Genomic DNA, 15,946 nt, shown 5'->3' with positions numbered 1-15,946 from the left:
CTTTTATCACTTGGAGATGTGCCCTGGGACTCACATATGAGTGTAGGTTCCACGTCGGCCCCATATAAATAAAAATTGCACAAAAAATGTTGACCTCCTTCATTGTGAGAGGTCTGTACAGCCTCTGTAAAAACTTTTTCTGGCAGTGTAATGCTACCCTTTATAGAAACAGAAAAAGTCAATGTTTGTTTGACTTAGAATGAGTTTCTTAAAAAATATAGTCTAATGTGTTAAGGAATGAAATCTCACATCGAATAAAGATGACATTATAGACCAATTTATAAGAGCTTTGACTACTCATAATAAAATTGACATTTTAAAATGAAATATCAAATTTTAATATGGTATCAAGGCCCATTAAATTTCAACAAGCAATTCGGTCCTATTAAAACTAAAAATTGAGTACATGAATTCCAAGATTGATTTGCTCAAACAAACCAACATCTTTCGAAAACATGTTAATGGATAAAATTTCTCATTGATTAAAAATGAAAATACCCATGCTGGTAAGAGGACTCGAACACGGAACCTCAGCCAGCAATGCCAATGTCCTTACCACTAGAGCAAATAGACATCGGCACATGCCAATGTCTTTATTTTTAATCTTATAGGTGGTTGATAGCTGATAGAATAAAAGAGCACATGATAAATTGAAATATTGAACTCTATTGAATAAAGAATTTGAAATAAAAGACTTAGGTAAACTCGAGCAGATTCTCAACATGGATATTTATAGAAGAATAAAACTAGACGTTCAGGGTCGATTTTCACAGGTAATGCACAGGGCACTCACATATGAGTGTAGGTTCCACGTCGGCCCCATATAAATAAAAATTGCACAAAAAATGTTGACCTCCTTCATTGTGAGAGGCCTGTACAGCCTCTGTAAAAACTTTTTCTGGCAGTGTAATGCTACCCTTTATAGAAACAGAAAAAGTCAATGTTTCTTTGACTTAGAATGAGTTTCTTAAAAAATATAGTCTAATGTGTTAAGGAATGAAATCTCACATCGAATAAAGATGACATTATAGACCAATTTATAAGAGCTTTGACTACTCATAATAAAATTGACATTTTAAAATGAAATATCAAATTTTAATATGGTATCAAGGCCCATTAAATTTCAACAAGCAATTCGGTCCTATTAAAACTAAAAATTGAGCACATGAATTCCAAGATTGATTTGCTCAAACAAACCAACATCTTTCGAAAACATGTTAATGGATAAAATTTCTCATTGATTAAAAATGAAAATATAAATCAACTTATAATACTTGAACTACTCCTCATAACAAGGTTAATCTTTTAAGATGAAACCTTAATTCTTAATACAATGTTTTGGCATATGAACTGACGATCAAAACATTTTCTCATTCTCCCCTTTAAACACTATACAGAATACTTCATCTTTTATACAGTATTCATATAATGTAATGTGAATTGAGTGCTCTAACTATAACAATTATCTAAAACTCAGTAAACCTAGTGTAATAAAATAAACAATGTGTGTGGGTAGCCATTTCTTCAAGATTTGAAGTCCCAAGAAGGAAAACATGATTTCTTTCGTCAAATCCAAGTCCCAACTTCATGTACATCAATTTACAGACCCTAAAACCATTACTCCACATACTTATTCTCTATTTTCTTTTTGTAAAAATACTTTTACAAATTCTAACTGATAAAATGAGAAAGACAAAGGATCAACGAGCCATCTGATCTCTAAGCTGAGAAATCTGTTCAAAAATTGGAAGCCTTCTTGATCTTGCAGGAGCCCATTCATTCATCACACGTTCAAGCACTTCAACAAAATCATCATCGTCAAAAGTTAGATCTTCAGGAAGATTTGGCATTAATGAAGGCAAAGGCATCCCAGATTCCTGCAGCTCTAACAACAATTCCTCAACACGATTTCTCGACTTCAAATCATCAAAACCTGGAAGTTTATACTGCCATACTTCTTGAAGAACTGCATGAGCTTCTTCGTATCGACCTTGTTTCATTAAGCAATGGCACAGGTTGCAGGCCTTGTTCGTGTCTGGATCGATCATTTGTGCTTTACGATATACAACTTCTGATGCAATGTAATTGCCCTTTTGCATGTAAGCCCAGGCTAGATTTCCCTGTTCCAAAATCATGGTTTTTTACTCTACCCAAAATCTTCGGACATAAGAATTGAAGAAGAAATGGTTTATATATATAATTACCAGTATTCTGGCAATTTCCTGCTTGACTGAAACTTGAAATTTCTTGCCGTGAGAGCGCGCGGTCTTAGTTGGCTTCCCATTGAAGGCCTCTCCTAAGTATATCATTCTAAGCTTATGCTTCAGCAGCATTATTTGTTCATCAACTTTTCCACATTTCTACAAGTCAAGGAAAAAAAAAGAGGTGTTATAAAATGGACACTGTACGAAGACAAGAATTTCAGGGCCTGTTGGACAGTATTTCTGCTTTTGCTTTCTATAAAAAACTTCTTGACGAAGCTATCTTAGATCAACTTTTTTAAAAGCTCTTCCAACGAAATAAAACATTTCAAGAAAATTAATTAAACATGTTTTGTAATAATTTATTAATCTCAAAAGCAGCTTTTACTTTTAAAAATCCTTATCAAATGGGGCCTTGATATAATTGTGGTGTAACATGTATCATTCTTCAAACAAACCAACAAACATTACGTGATTTCTTTTATGCCACGCCATAGGACATGCGAGAAGTGAGAATTTATGACTTCCAAAGGGAAATTATAAGACAGAAGAGGTCCCAAAAAGACTTCGATAATATCTTCTAAATCGTCCACGCTATCAATTCAATCTCCCCCTCCATTACAACTATATATATGGTTAAAAGGCTTTCACTTCAGGAAGTTTGAAAGAGAGTTATTGAATAACAATCGCATAGAGACTCGATTTTTTTTCTCTTTTTTCTCTTTTTAAGTCAACAAATCCTTGGTTCTTGTATTATTCAGTTTAAAGTTTATGATGAAGATAACAGACTCACAAATTAGGCACAACAGAATCATGAAGTTCATTGCTACATTCAAGAATAATTCTAGACCACGTACAGTCAGGAGAAGCTATTAAAGAGTGTTTCAAGCATGACTTATACCTTGTACAAGTCAATTAGAATATTGTCAAGTGATTCCTGGGCTTGTTTTGGGCAAAGGCCCCTAAAGGACTTGACGGCTTCAATTGCCTCTTCAGTTCTATCCAGTTGTTTCATAACCACAGCCATATCCTTGAGGGCACTGTCCACTCTATCCCCTGCATTAATGGCCTTCCAAAACAATATTATTGCTGTTTCTGGATCTTTCTGTATCAACTGAAAACCTCAAAATACAAAAAGATATCTCAAATTAATTAATAATATACTAATAAAGTTATAGATATAACATGTTTCGCATGCTGAATTTGATGATCTAGTTACAAAAAGAAGGTTACCTAGTGAAAAAAACTCAAAATAAAATAACACCAGACAATGAATAGTTCAGAGTTCGATTGGATCAAAGGATGGGATTATTCTCAAACAAGTCAAATAAAACACGATATGACACTTAAATGCAGTCGTCTTAGAAGTTTTCGAGCATCTAGGTTTTAACAGAGTTGTCCGTTGCATGTATGTCGAACTCTGAGAGTCAAGATCGAGAGATATTTGAAAGATGGAAAGCAGACCTGAGCATGCTTAGCCCTCACATAAGGACCATCACCTGAAGGAACCTTGTGAATTACATGAAAGGGCTCTTTTTCTTTCTTCGCTACCTTCTTTACACCACCTTCCATTTTTTTATATACATCTACCATGTAATGAATCTACTGAATTAATAAAAAGATACTGATTCAATATATAAACCCAATCATACAGATAACTAATGAATCTGGACGATTCAACGTCTATATTCTGACATCTCAGTTTAGACAAAGAATAGCTTCTTACAGGGTGACACGTGACCCCTGTATTAATTCGGAAATTAATTTATAGGATATTTGATCTTTTTCCATATTCTCCCACAACCGCCGTAGAGTAGATAATATGTTCATAAAGAAATTGATTTACACTTAGTCCCTATTTGATGTAGATTAAAATTTAATAAAAATTTCTATATATGGGATTCACAAATTTTCTAACACACATTTTATTAACTTTTATCAAAATGTATTAAAAATTTGATTTTAATTTACACCGAACAGGGACTTTAACTCTAATTCTCTACTATTGAGGTGAGTAACATGTTCGAGGAGTACCTCTATCCACTTTCTTGATTGAGTATGCTCCTACCTAGTTGAGTTGGGTTGCAACTTTGAGCTCGACAATGTAGTGGATAATGCTACTAATATTGTCATAGCTCATGAGTCGGGTTTCAAGTAACTAGATGGTGCATCTTGCTCTGCTTCCAACCTAATTTTAATACGATCCTATTGAACGAATCCCAATCAAGCATAATTTGAAAAGAAATAAATAAAAAATAGTAAATGGAATTTAGTTTTTCGTATATGTCGTTATATCAAAATGCCGCTATATTGAGATAATTAATTAGTCTCTTTAGATAAATAGAAAATTTTCATTTTCCTCACTCCAACGACCTTGACTTCTTGGCATTTTATGTTTAAAGCAATTTGTGTATCAACGTCTATATTCTAACAGACCAAAAAAGCTGCTTATAGGGTGACACGTGTTTTCGTGTCTCCTATATTAACCTATAGCAACTATCCTTTAAAAGGGGAAAAAAATATATATATGTTGTCGAGTTTTTCTAATGTTCTCTCACCAAAGAGTAGATTATAGGTTTGCAAAAAATAAAAAATAACATTAAATTGAGTTACTTATAGATTAACCTTTTAAGAAGAAACCCTAATTTCTTACTCTTTGAATGAGTAACATGTTACTATGCATAAATTTTAGTAGCTGTATATTCTATTTTGTGTGTTAGCGTGGTCAGATTAGTTCCAAGTTGTTAGTAGTCACGACTCATATGCTAGCTGAGCAAATATTTATTGATTAGCTAGCTTCTACACGTGAGCACCTGAGTCTAATTCGTGCAATAATTGTATCAAGTGTCTTGATCGACTATACTCCTCCCTAGTTGAGTCGATTTGAAATTTTGAGCTCGACAATGTAAAAAAAAATGATGCTACTAAAACTGTCATACATCATGAAGTAGATGGTGTAAGATATAGACTTGTTTGTGGAAAACTAACTTTCTACTTTCATTAAGTAGTTTGGCATTAAAAATATATCAAGCTCTCATTCAATAAATAATTTCATTCGATCAAACTTGAGCCTAAAAAATTATATTTAACATGCATTTCTCGTACCAAAATAATGAAAACTGAAATAATCAGTTGCATTAACAAAAATAAGTAAATAAAGAAATAATTGACATAATTTAGATTAAATGAATTTAAGTAACCAAATAAAGAGATATGATGTATTGACCACCGTATATCAACTTAAAATGTTACATTAATTCAATAAATCTAATTTAATTTAGATACCAATTGTAAATTTGTCTATCAATTAATTGATGTATCAAATCACTGCTACATAATATGAACTAATCAAGAGTACTTAATAGATTATTTCTCATCAACTTAAAATACAAAAGCTAATAGAGCTTGCTAACTCTCGTCTTCATATATTATAAGTAGGTTAGGCGGCTTAGTCCCATGGTCGGGCCCTTTTGAGCCTCATATGCTAAGTCCCCATTTGTCGCATTTTTTTGTGGTTGGTTCAAACAATCAATGCGGAATTTGCATTACAAAACCTCATAGTAAAGTAAATAGAGCCACTGTAAATAGGATATTGTTATTATTTGACTGTAGTTTACATAGTTACATACATATATACATTTACATACTAAGGATATGTTTAATTGAAGAAAATCGATTCTATAGCAAGCAAAAATGGGCCCTAATCCACCAAATATTATCACCTATAATTTGGTCAAAAGACCGTTTTGCCCTCAACCATGAAACCAGGGAAAAAGTATGGGAAAAATTCATAAGTAAAAGTTTAAGTATCACACATTTCAAAAATAAGAAAACAAGTTTCGAACTTTACAAATCAGATTTTTATTAAAATATATTTATGATTTAATTAATTAATTATATTTAGGTTACAGATCTATATAATTTGATAACAAATTAATGATTTAGTTAGTAACTCATTATTTTTTTTTCACAAATCAGAAATTTTATGTCAAAAATTATTCTATGTTCACAATTTAAAAATTTATAGGCCACAGTTTGTTCATTGGTCACAAATAAAAAAATTTATAAGTCACGATTTATTTATTAGTCACAACTCATAAATATTATAAATCACAACTTATTATACAGTGACAAATTATCGGTCACGAATTATTCATCGGTCACAAAATAAAATTTTTTATTGGTCACAACACATTTATTTGTTGCAAATTTTTAGATTAATTGGTTACAATTAATTTTTGGATCACAACTTAATTAATTGTAAGTCACAATCAAAACCTTTAGGTCCTATATTACAAACTAATTTTTTTGCCCGTGCAATGCACAAGTTGCGTTTCTTTGAAGGTAATGTTTGAACAAAGGATGATAGGTATATAGGACTATATGAAGTTCTTGAATTCTTCGTCATCTTTGCAAAGATGAAGTTCTTGCATAAAATATTTTACTTTGGAGAAAGAAAAAGGATGTCAACGAAATAAAAATGAATCTATTGTGTAGGTCACATCAAGAAATCGTCTGTTTTTCATTAGTTTAAGAACTGAACTTGTACTCAGGCAAAGCATTTTAATGTAATGAATGAGATTTCATAGCATTTAAAAGGCCAAATCATTTAGCTCCCGCTATGTATGCTAATCATAGGTATTGCCAATTTTATTATTGTTATTCAGAATATTAGCTGGTTTTGTTGATATCCAGGCACCAAGCTTGAATTTAGAGTTGGGCCTTTGTCCTAATAGCTGAAATCTAGGAAAGGTGGCAAGAGTAAGAAGTAGGCTCCATTTCCCAAGGGTGGGGGGGGGAGGGTGTTGGCAACTGGAGTAGGGTTGGAGACGGATATTGACATATAGGTCTTGCAAGAAGGGGGCAGAATTGCATGAGGAAACCCGGAACAACATTGTATAAATATTTTATTTGGAATTCAAAGTTAGGGTAATTGGCACAAAACGTTCCTACATTTTAAGTTTATTGTGAAAAATGTCCCAACCTTTCATTTTTTGCCATTTTCGCCCCAACCTTTTACATTTCTTTGCTAAGAAAGTCCTTTTCATTAGTTGTTGACAATTTTACCCTCCATTCAAATAAAACAAAAAGAAAAGAAAAGAAAAAAAATAAAGAAATAATTGCAATAATAGTCCCAAAATTTCAAAAAAATGACAAATCGGTTACAATTTATTGTGAACTGAAAAATTTTAAAATTACCCAAAAAAAGAAGAAGGGAAACTTGAATGTACAGAGAAATAATCAAGAAATAGAGAAATTTTTGAACCATAGCCAATGAAACTAAAAATCTTCAAAAATGAGTAAGCATAAATCTCAATTTTTATTCAGTGAAAAGTAGATGGAAGGCTTGAGGCAAAAATCGCGTAATCTTCAAAAATTTTCATTTCCATTGGTTATGATTAAAAAAAATTTCTCCATTTCTTGATTATTTCCATGTACATTCAAGTTTCTTTTCTCTATTTAATTTTAAAATTTTTTAGTTCACAATATATTATGACTGATTTATAATTTTTTTTAAAAATTTGGGACTATAATTGCAATTAATTCTTTATTTTTTCTTTTCTTTTTCTCTTTTTTTGCTTCATTTCAATAGAGGATAAAATCGTCAAAATGACCTTCTGTACAAAGAAATGTGGAAGGTAGGGGCAAAAATATCAAAAAATGAAAGGTAAGGATGTTTTCAACAATAAACTTAAAAGGTAGAGACATTTTGTGTCAATTACCCTTTAAAGTTATACTGTGAAATGCTTAGTTAAGTTAGAACAAATTATAAGCTCATTAAAACTGAGCAAGGCACCTAAACTTACTTCAAAAGAGCTTATTTTCGCTCTCTAAGATTTAAAAAAAAAAAAAAAAAAGTTGCTTGTCATTTTTTTTTTTTTAACTTCCCCACCTCTCAGAAAAAGGTTCAACTTAATCATGCTTTTCTCAATAAATATTGGGGATAACATCATTAGTAACACGAATATAGTCATATGGGTTATACAAGTTAATAAAGTTAAACACTCATGCTTCCACTCAACTTAAATTAAGCTTCCCAAATTCACTTCGCACATGCTTAACACTTGATTTTAGAATGAGGTACAAGAAGATTGAATGTTCAAACCTACATTCGTTTTCGAGCTAACTTGTCTCCATACCTTAGCATTTGCAATTTAGCTTGTGCTTGTTGACACAGATTCCTATGGTCTTTTACCCAGTTTTGCAGCTTCTCCTACAAATACAAGCACACATGATGGGTGACAATGAATACACAAACTTCTAGTTGAGTCACATAAAAAAAATTTCACACTTCAAACATTTATTCTCTTCATCAAAAAAATATTTCTATCACCCAAATATAATGTGTGTAGTCAATTCTACTATTAAAGCACTAATGCAAATAGGTGGCAATAAGCATATACCTAAGTAATCCAGCGAGCTTCAAAAAATAAAAAATGATCCCCACAAGATAAACTCTCTTTGTATATCAGAAATAAATTTCTTTCTGCAAGGACAGAGATTTACCAACCACCTCTTGCATTTTCTTTTCTTTTTTCTCTCCAAGAAAAGTAAATAAATAAACAAAGACCTAAAGTGAGTCAAAAACTCAATATTTATTAATCATTTAAACAAAAATAAAATGTCAGCGAACCAATTTTTAAGGAAAACAAACTACCTATTTGGATAATCTTCCTGTAAAACCAATTATTTGTGGCCCATGTAATATTAAAGAATTAATTAAAGGTGATTAATATTACTAAAATCCTATTGGCCCACTTGAGAAATGGTAGTTTTATAATTGTCTATTTTGATGGAAAGTTGAGAGTTTTACGGCACAAAGGAGACTGCCTCTCTCTGCCTATAAATGTGAATGAAACCTATCAATTAATTCATTCAATAAAAGAGAGGAAAAGTGAGAGAACGGTTTCTTTAATTTAACAGTTTATTATTTTGCAGATCTAAAATTCTCAATTATTGCCATGGATCAAAGTATGTTTTCTTGATCAATTAAAATTTATATGTGAAAATCAAGAATTCTAAAGATCTTGGTATTAGGGTTTAATGTCTTACATGTGGTATCAGAGCCATGATTAAAGAATTCTTGATTTTCCTCTTAAGATTATTGTTTTTCACTTATCGATCCTTAATTATTTCTTATAGATCTTGGTATCAAGGTTCTTGTTGAAATTAATGAAACAAATTATTCACGGCTGCATTTTTTGTTCCATAAAAATTCTTTTCCGAGTTCTTTATTCTATGATACGGTGCAGCCATCAATTGTGATAATTTGTTTCTGGGCTCTTGATTTTCTTCTTAATTGCTGTGAATGGATCAAGAAAATGAGTCTTTTAATATATGGATCAAAAACATGTCGCAGAAACATATATGTTGTTCATGTGGCAGAAAGAAGTTTTATCATCTTTATAGCATACTTTTATATTTAATATTGATCCATATTTTAGTACCACAAAAGTATCCTCAGAAACATGAAATTCATTTGGAAATTTGGTTCTGCTGTGGATCTGGAGGGAGAGGGGATAATGACATGATTTATGCGAAAAAAAATTAATGGGGCTAAGATATTGGTGGTACTCTGCTATAAGAGTTCTGGAAATTTTTTTTTAATATTATTTGCTTATGAGATTATATATGAGAATATTGCAATAATCATGTATCATTGTTATGACAGGAAGATATATAGGAAGTGATTCATATATATATATATATATATATATATATATTGGATTAAATTAAGTCATAGTCTAATTACCTATCTTTGTGTTTTGTTTATGTAACTGATGTTCGATTGATGTTGTTTGTTAGTCACCAAAGTGGCCAAACATTATGGTATTTTGAACGTTAAATTACATAATTTATTTATCAATTACTCTTGATAGTTTGATGCTTATAAATGAAGATGACATTATGATTATTATTGTCAAGAGTATATTGACGTTCAAAGATTATAAAATTATTATGGATCGCTCAAAGGTTGATCAGTTAATTTTATTAATCTTGAACATGATCGTGGTTAATTGATTTGCTTGGTCGGATGTGTTTTGTATATCCAAAGATATCATACATGTTTGATTAGAGTATATTTAATTACCAATTAAGTGAAATTTAATTAGCATCATTATATTTATTATGATGGTATAACGTAATATCACCCAAAGGAGAATTACGCTATACATTTATTGTTATCTGAATTTGAAATTAAAATTCAAAGTATTAATGTTAGAGCATTTTATATTTTGCAGTATCTGTTCCCGTTTCTCTGCATTCGCATGCTTCATCTGTACCACTGTTCAATGGGCTAAATTTCTCTGACTGGTGTGAACAAGTTCAGTTCAATTTAGGTGTTTTGGACTTGGACTTAGCACTTCAAGTTGAGAAACCTGCTGATCTTACTGATGAGAGCAGTGCTGATGAAAGATCTGTCCATAAAGCTTGGGAAAGGTCAAACAGATTAAGCTTAATGTTTATGTGGATGACCTTAGCAAAGAATATCAAGTCTACTATCCCTAAAACTGAGAATGCTAAGGAATATATGAAGTTTGTGGAAGAACGTTCCCAAACAGCTGACAAATCACTTGCTGGCACACTGATGAGTACCTTAACCACCATGAAATTTGATGGTTCTCGTATCATGCATGAGCATGTTACCGAAATGAGTAACATTGCAGCAAGACTTAAGACTCTTGGGATGACTGTGGATGATAACTTTCTGGTACAATTTATCATCAACTCTTTGTCTCTCGAGTACGGTCCATTCCATATGAACTATAATACCTTAAAGGATAAATGGAATGTGAATGAATTGCATAGTATGCTCGTGCAAGAGGAGACAAGGCTTAAGAATCAAGGAACTCATTCTGTTCATCTCGTAAGTCATCAAGGAGCTGGAAAGAAATATAAGAAAAGATCTGGAAAGGGCATTAAGCAAGGACCACTAAAGATAAATGAGTCTTCTGCCCATATCCACAATAAGGAACACAAAAAGGATACGTGCCATTTCTGTCGCAAACCTGGGCACCATAAAAAGGATTGCCTGAAACGTAAGGCATGGTTCGAAAGTAAAGGTAAGATTATTTCTTATGTATGTTTCGAATCTAATTTGGTAGAAGTTCCTTATAATACTTGGTGAATTGATTCCGGATGTACCACTCATGTTACTAATACGATGCAGGGATTCCTTTCAACCCAGACCATAAATCCAAATGAAAAGTTTGTCCTCATGGGAAATCGAGTCAAAGCTCTAGTTGAAGCCATTGGAACTTATCGTTTGATTTTAGATACTGGACATCATTTAGATTTATTTCAGACTCTATATGTACCTTCTATTTCTCGTAATTTAGTTTCCTTATCAAAACTTGATTCTGTTGGATATTTCTTTGATGGTGGAAATGGATGTTTAAATTTGTTTAAACAAAATCATCTTATCGGTTCCGCTATTTTTTGGGATGGCTTATATAAATTAAAGCTTGATAACCTCTTTGCTGAGAGTCTTTTGACCTTGCATCATAATATTAGTACTAAACGTGGTTTACTGAATAAACAATCTGCTAACTTGTGGCATAAAAGTTTGGGTCACATATCCAAGGAAAGGATAGAAAGATTAGTAAAGAATGAAATCCTTCTTGACTTGGATTTTAGTGATCTTGAAACTTGTGTGGATTGTATTAAGGGTAAACAAACCAAACACACAAAGAAAGGAGCCACGAGAAGCACACAGCTTCTTGAGATAATACATACCGATATATGTGGGCCTTTTGATGTTTCATCATTTGGTGGGGAAAAGTATTTTATCACCTTTATCGATGATTTTTCACGTTATGGTTATGTCTATCTACTACATGAAAAGTCTCAAACTGTAAATGTTTTAGAGATTTTTGTCAATGAAGTTGAACGACAATTAGACTAAAAGGTGAAAATTATTAGATCTGATAGAGGTGGTGAATATTATGGAAAGTATGATAAAACTGGACAACACCCAGGTCCATTTTCTAAATTTCTTGAAAGACATGGCATATGTTCTCAATACACTATGCCAGGCACATCACAACAAAATGGTGTGGCTAAAAGGTGTAATCGTACTCTAATAGAAATGGTTAGGTGTATGTTAAGCAATTCTTCTTTACCCATATCTTTGTGGATGTTTGCATTAAAGACTACTATATATCTACAAAATAGGGTTCCTAGTAAGACAGTTCCAAAGACTCCTTTTGAACTATGGACGGGAAGGAAACCTAGTTTAAGGCACCTGCATATTTAGGGTTGCCCAGCAGAAGCAAGAATTTATAATCCACATGAAAAGAAACTGGACTCAAGAACAATCAGTGGATTTTTCATTGGTTATCCAGAAAAATCAAAAGGGTATAAATTTTATTGTCCTAACCATAGTACTAGAATTGTTGAAACTGGAAATGCTAGGTTCATTGAGAATGGTGAAGTTAGTGTGAGTTTTGAACCACGAAATGTGGAAATACAAGAAGTTAGAGTTCAAGTTTCTCTACCCTCAACTTCTTCTAATGTTGTTGTTCCTCAAATTGTTGAACGACATAAAAATTTACCTGAACAACAAATAAATGATCAAACACCTCACAATGAAGTTGCCACCGACGAACCTGCATTAGATGAACCACAAGAAATAACATTAAGAAAGTCACAAAGACAACGTAGACCTACTATTTCTGATGATTATGTGGTTTACCTGCAAGAGTCTGAATTTGACTTGGAAATTGTTGATGATGATCCAGTTTCATTTTCACAAGCCATTGAGAGCGCTAATTCTGATAAGTGGTTAGATGCTATGAAAGATGAGTTGAAATCTATGGAACATAACGAAGTCTGGGATCTCGTTGAATTAACAGAATCATGTAAAAGAGTTGGGTGTAAATGGGTCTTTAAGACCAAACGCGACTCTAATGGTAATATCGAACGACATAAAGCTAGACTTGTTGCCAAAGACTTTACTCAGAAAAGTGGCATTGATTATAAGGAGACATTTTCACCAGTCTCTAAGAAAGACTCACTCAGAATTATAATGGCCTTAGTAGCTCATTATGACTTAGAACTACATCAAATGGATGTGAAAACCGCCTTTTTAAATGGAAATTTAGATGAAGAAGTTTATATGGATCAACCTGAAGGTTTTTCAGTTAAAGGAAAGGAATACATGGTATGTAAGTTAAAGAAATCAATATATGGACTTAAACAGGCTTCCCATCAATGGTATCTTAAGTTCAACGATACCATTACTTCCTTTGGATTTAAGGAAAACGTCGTTGATCGATGTATATATCTGAAGGTCAGTGGGAGCAAGTTTATATTTCTGATTCTGTATGTTGATGATATCTTGCTAGCTATTAATGATTTTGGTCTATTATACGAGACTAAGAAATTTCTCTCTAAAAATTTTGAAATGAAAGACATGGGAGAGGCAACCTATGTAATTGGAATTGAAATATTCCGTGATAGGTCACAAGGGTTGTTAGGGTTGTCTCAGAAAGTATACATCAATAAAGTTTTAGAGAGATTCAATATGAAAAATTGTTCAGCGAGTGTTGTTCCAATTCAGAAAGGAGACAAATTTAGTCTCATGCAATGTCCTAAAAACGAATTGGAACGCAAACAAATGACAGCTATTCCTTATGCATCTCTTGTTGGGAGCTTAATGTATGCTCAGACTTGCACCGGACCAGACATCAGTTTTGCTGTTGGAATGCTGGGCAGGTATTAAAGTAACCCGGGACTTGATCATTGGAAAACTGCAAAGAAAGTATTGAGATACTTGCAAGGAACAAAAGATCACATGCTCACTTATATGAGATTTGATAACTTGGAGGTCATTGGATATTCAGATTCGGACTTTGCTGGATGTGTGGATACTAGAAAGTCCACATTTGGCTATTTGTTTCTCTTAGCTGGAGGGGCTATATCATGAAAAAATGCGAAGCAGTCAATCATTGCTGCATCCACTATGGAAGCCGAGTTTGTGGCATGCCTTGAGGTCACAGTTCAAGGAAATTGGCTGCGGAACTTTATTTCAGGACTTGGGATCGTCGACAGTGTAGCCAAGCCATTGAAACTTTACTGTGATAATTCTGCAGCAGTCTTCTTTTCAAAGAACGACAAGTACTCTAAAGGTGCTAAGCACATGGAATTGAAGTACTTTGCCATTAAAGAAGATGTTCAAAAACAAAGGGTGTCAATCGAGTATCTTAGCACCAATCTTATGGTTGCAGATCCATTAACAAAAGGATTGCCACCAAAGACATTCAATGAACATGTTGAAAGGATGGGCATTATTGAAAATTATCATTAACATTATTATGCAATTCATGATGCTTATGTATTGACATTTTGGGCTCATTTATGTATTGTTTTTGACAAAATATTATTCCTGTCATAACTGTTGGTACATGTACGTGAATGAATTATGCAAATGCTGACAGGGATAGTCTTTTCGAAGACATTAATGTAATGCAATTATCGAACTTCTCATTATGTGTCATGTTGGGTAGGGACTAATACTGTAGTACATGGAAGGAATTATGCTTATATGATGATGTAAAACCGCCATGACTCTTATTAGTCTTTACTTAAGGATGATATATTAAGTGATCAATGTATGATTGATTTTAGCTAATGGTATGCGCATTATGTTATATACCACATAACAAAACAATATTACACGGGCCAAGTGGGAGAATGTAAAACCAATTATTTGTGGCCCATGTAATATTAAAGAATTAATTAAAGGTGATTAATATTACTAAAATCCTATTGGCCCAATTGAGAAATTGTAGTTTTATAATTGTCTACTTTGATGGAAAGTTGAGAGTTTTACGGCACAAAGGAGACTGCCTCTCTCTGCCTATAAATGTGAATAAAACCCATCAATTAATTCATTCAATAAAAGAGAGGAAAAGTGAGAGAACGGTTTCTTTAATTTAACAGTTTATTATTTTGTAGATCTAAAATTCTCAATTATTTCCATGGATCAAGGTATGTTTCTTGATCAATTAAAATTCATATGTGAAAATCAAGAATTCTAAAGATCTTGGTATTAGGGTTTAATGTCTTACACTTCCTACCACAAGATTATGAACTGTATTTGTATGTGTGTGTGTGTGTGTGTGTGTCTGAGAGAGACCAAATGTGAATGATGTACTAAAAATTAATAGCATTTATGAATGATTGACTAAATTTATCAAATTAAACACTTAATATATCACAATAAGCTTCAATGGGCCCAAAATTAGTCTTTTCCGCTGCCAATTCCGCTAGCAACATTTGCTCTTGCTTTCTCATCACATCAAAGGCCTGAAATATTTGTGAATGCGAGAATGATTTAACCCCATAGTCCAATTGGGTTAAGGTTAAACTGTTAACTCATTATTTAAGAAAACCATAGATTTAAATAAGGATGTGTGTTCCTCTTTAAAAAAATTAGCTTTTACATAAAATGTTTATTAAAAAAAAAAAAGAAACACCAAGGACTCTCTACAATTTAATGAACATAGACTCTCCACAAGTAGCACTATCTTGTCCTAAAGGATAAAGCCTAGGAGCAACTTCTAGGACTCTCCTGTAATTATCGTAGGACATAGTCTCAAAATGTGAAACTAAAAGCATCAATTGATGCACGACATTTTTTAGCATGATCTATATAGCTATACCTCCAAAAGCTTCCCTTCCTCTAAAAATTGCTCGTAGCTAATGTAAAAAGAATAAAAGAATCTAATAATTGGTTGGTA

General features: G+C 32.5%; 2 protein-coding genes across 2 annotated transcripts; one reads left to right on the top strand and one right to left on the bottom strand.

Moving 5' to 3' along the window:
- Positions 1–1,530: 1,530 nt before the first annotated feature.
- LOC111377304 (protein SULFUR DEFICIENCY-INDUCED 1-like) lies at positions 1,531–3,816 on the bottom strand. The gene is made up of 4 exons (XM_023000376.1): positions 3,666–3,816; positions 3,103–3,315; positions 2,205–2,360; positions 1,531–2,120 (listed from the first exon to the last, which is right to left on the bottom strand). Exons 1-4 carry the CDS (start codon positions 3,792–3,794, stop codon positions 1,701–1,703), a joined length of 918 nt encoding a protein of 305 aa, XP_022856144.1. The 5' UTR covers positions 3,795–3,816; the 3' UTR covers positions 1,531–1,700.
- A 7,141-nt stretch (positions 3,817–10,957) lies between these two features.
- Positions 10,958–11,589, top strand: LOC111377312. The gene is made up of 2 exons (XM_023000389.1): positions 10,958–11,266; positions 11,374–11,589. The coding sequence occupies exons 1-2, from the start codon at positions 10,963–10,965 to the stop codon at positions 11,406–11,408; spliced, it is 339 nt and encodes a 112-aa protein (XP_022856157.1). The 5' UTR covers positions 10,958–10,962; the 3' UTR covers positions 11,409–11,589.
- The last annotated feature ends 4,357 nt before the right edge of the window (positions 11,590–15,946 follow it).

This window comes from Olea europaea, unplaced genomic scaffold (genome assembly GCF_002742605.1).
Source record: "Olea europaea var. sylvestris unplaced genomic scaffold, O_europaea_v1 scaffold1636, whole genome shotgun sequence".
NCBI classification, from domain to species: domain Eukaryota; kingdom Viridiplantae; phylum Streptophyta; class Magnoliopsida; order Lamiales; family Oleaceae; genus Olea; species Olea europaea.
This window is presented reverse-complemented; position numbering and strand designations above follow the sequence as displayed.

Bases quoted from the DNA above. Each gene is read 5' to 3' on its own strand.
- LOC111377312 (XM_023000389.1), top strand. From the start codon at position 10,963: ATGAACTATAATACCTTAAAGGATAAATGGAATGTGAATGAATTGCAT. The intron at 11,267-11,373 runs GTAAGATTATTT...AATACGATGCAG, and splicing joins GGCATGGTTCGAAAGTAAAG to GGATTCCTTTCAACCCAGAC.
- LOC111377304 (XM_023000376.1), bottom strand. From the start codon at position 3,794: ATGGTAGATGTATATAAAAAAATGGAAGGTGGTGTAAAGAAGGTAGCG. The intron at 3,316-3,665 runs GTCTGCTTTCCA...TGAGGTTTTCAG, and splicing joins TGAGGGCTAAGCATGCTCAG to TTGATACAGAAAGATCCAGA. The intron at 2,121-2,204 runs GTAATTATATAT...ATTTTGGAACAG, and splicing joins AGGAAATTGCCAGAATACTG to GGAAATCTAGCCTGGGCTTA.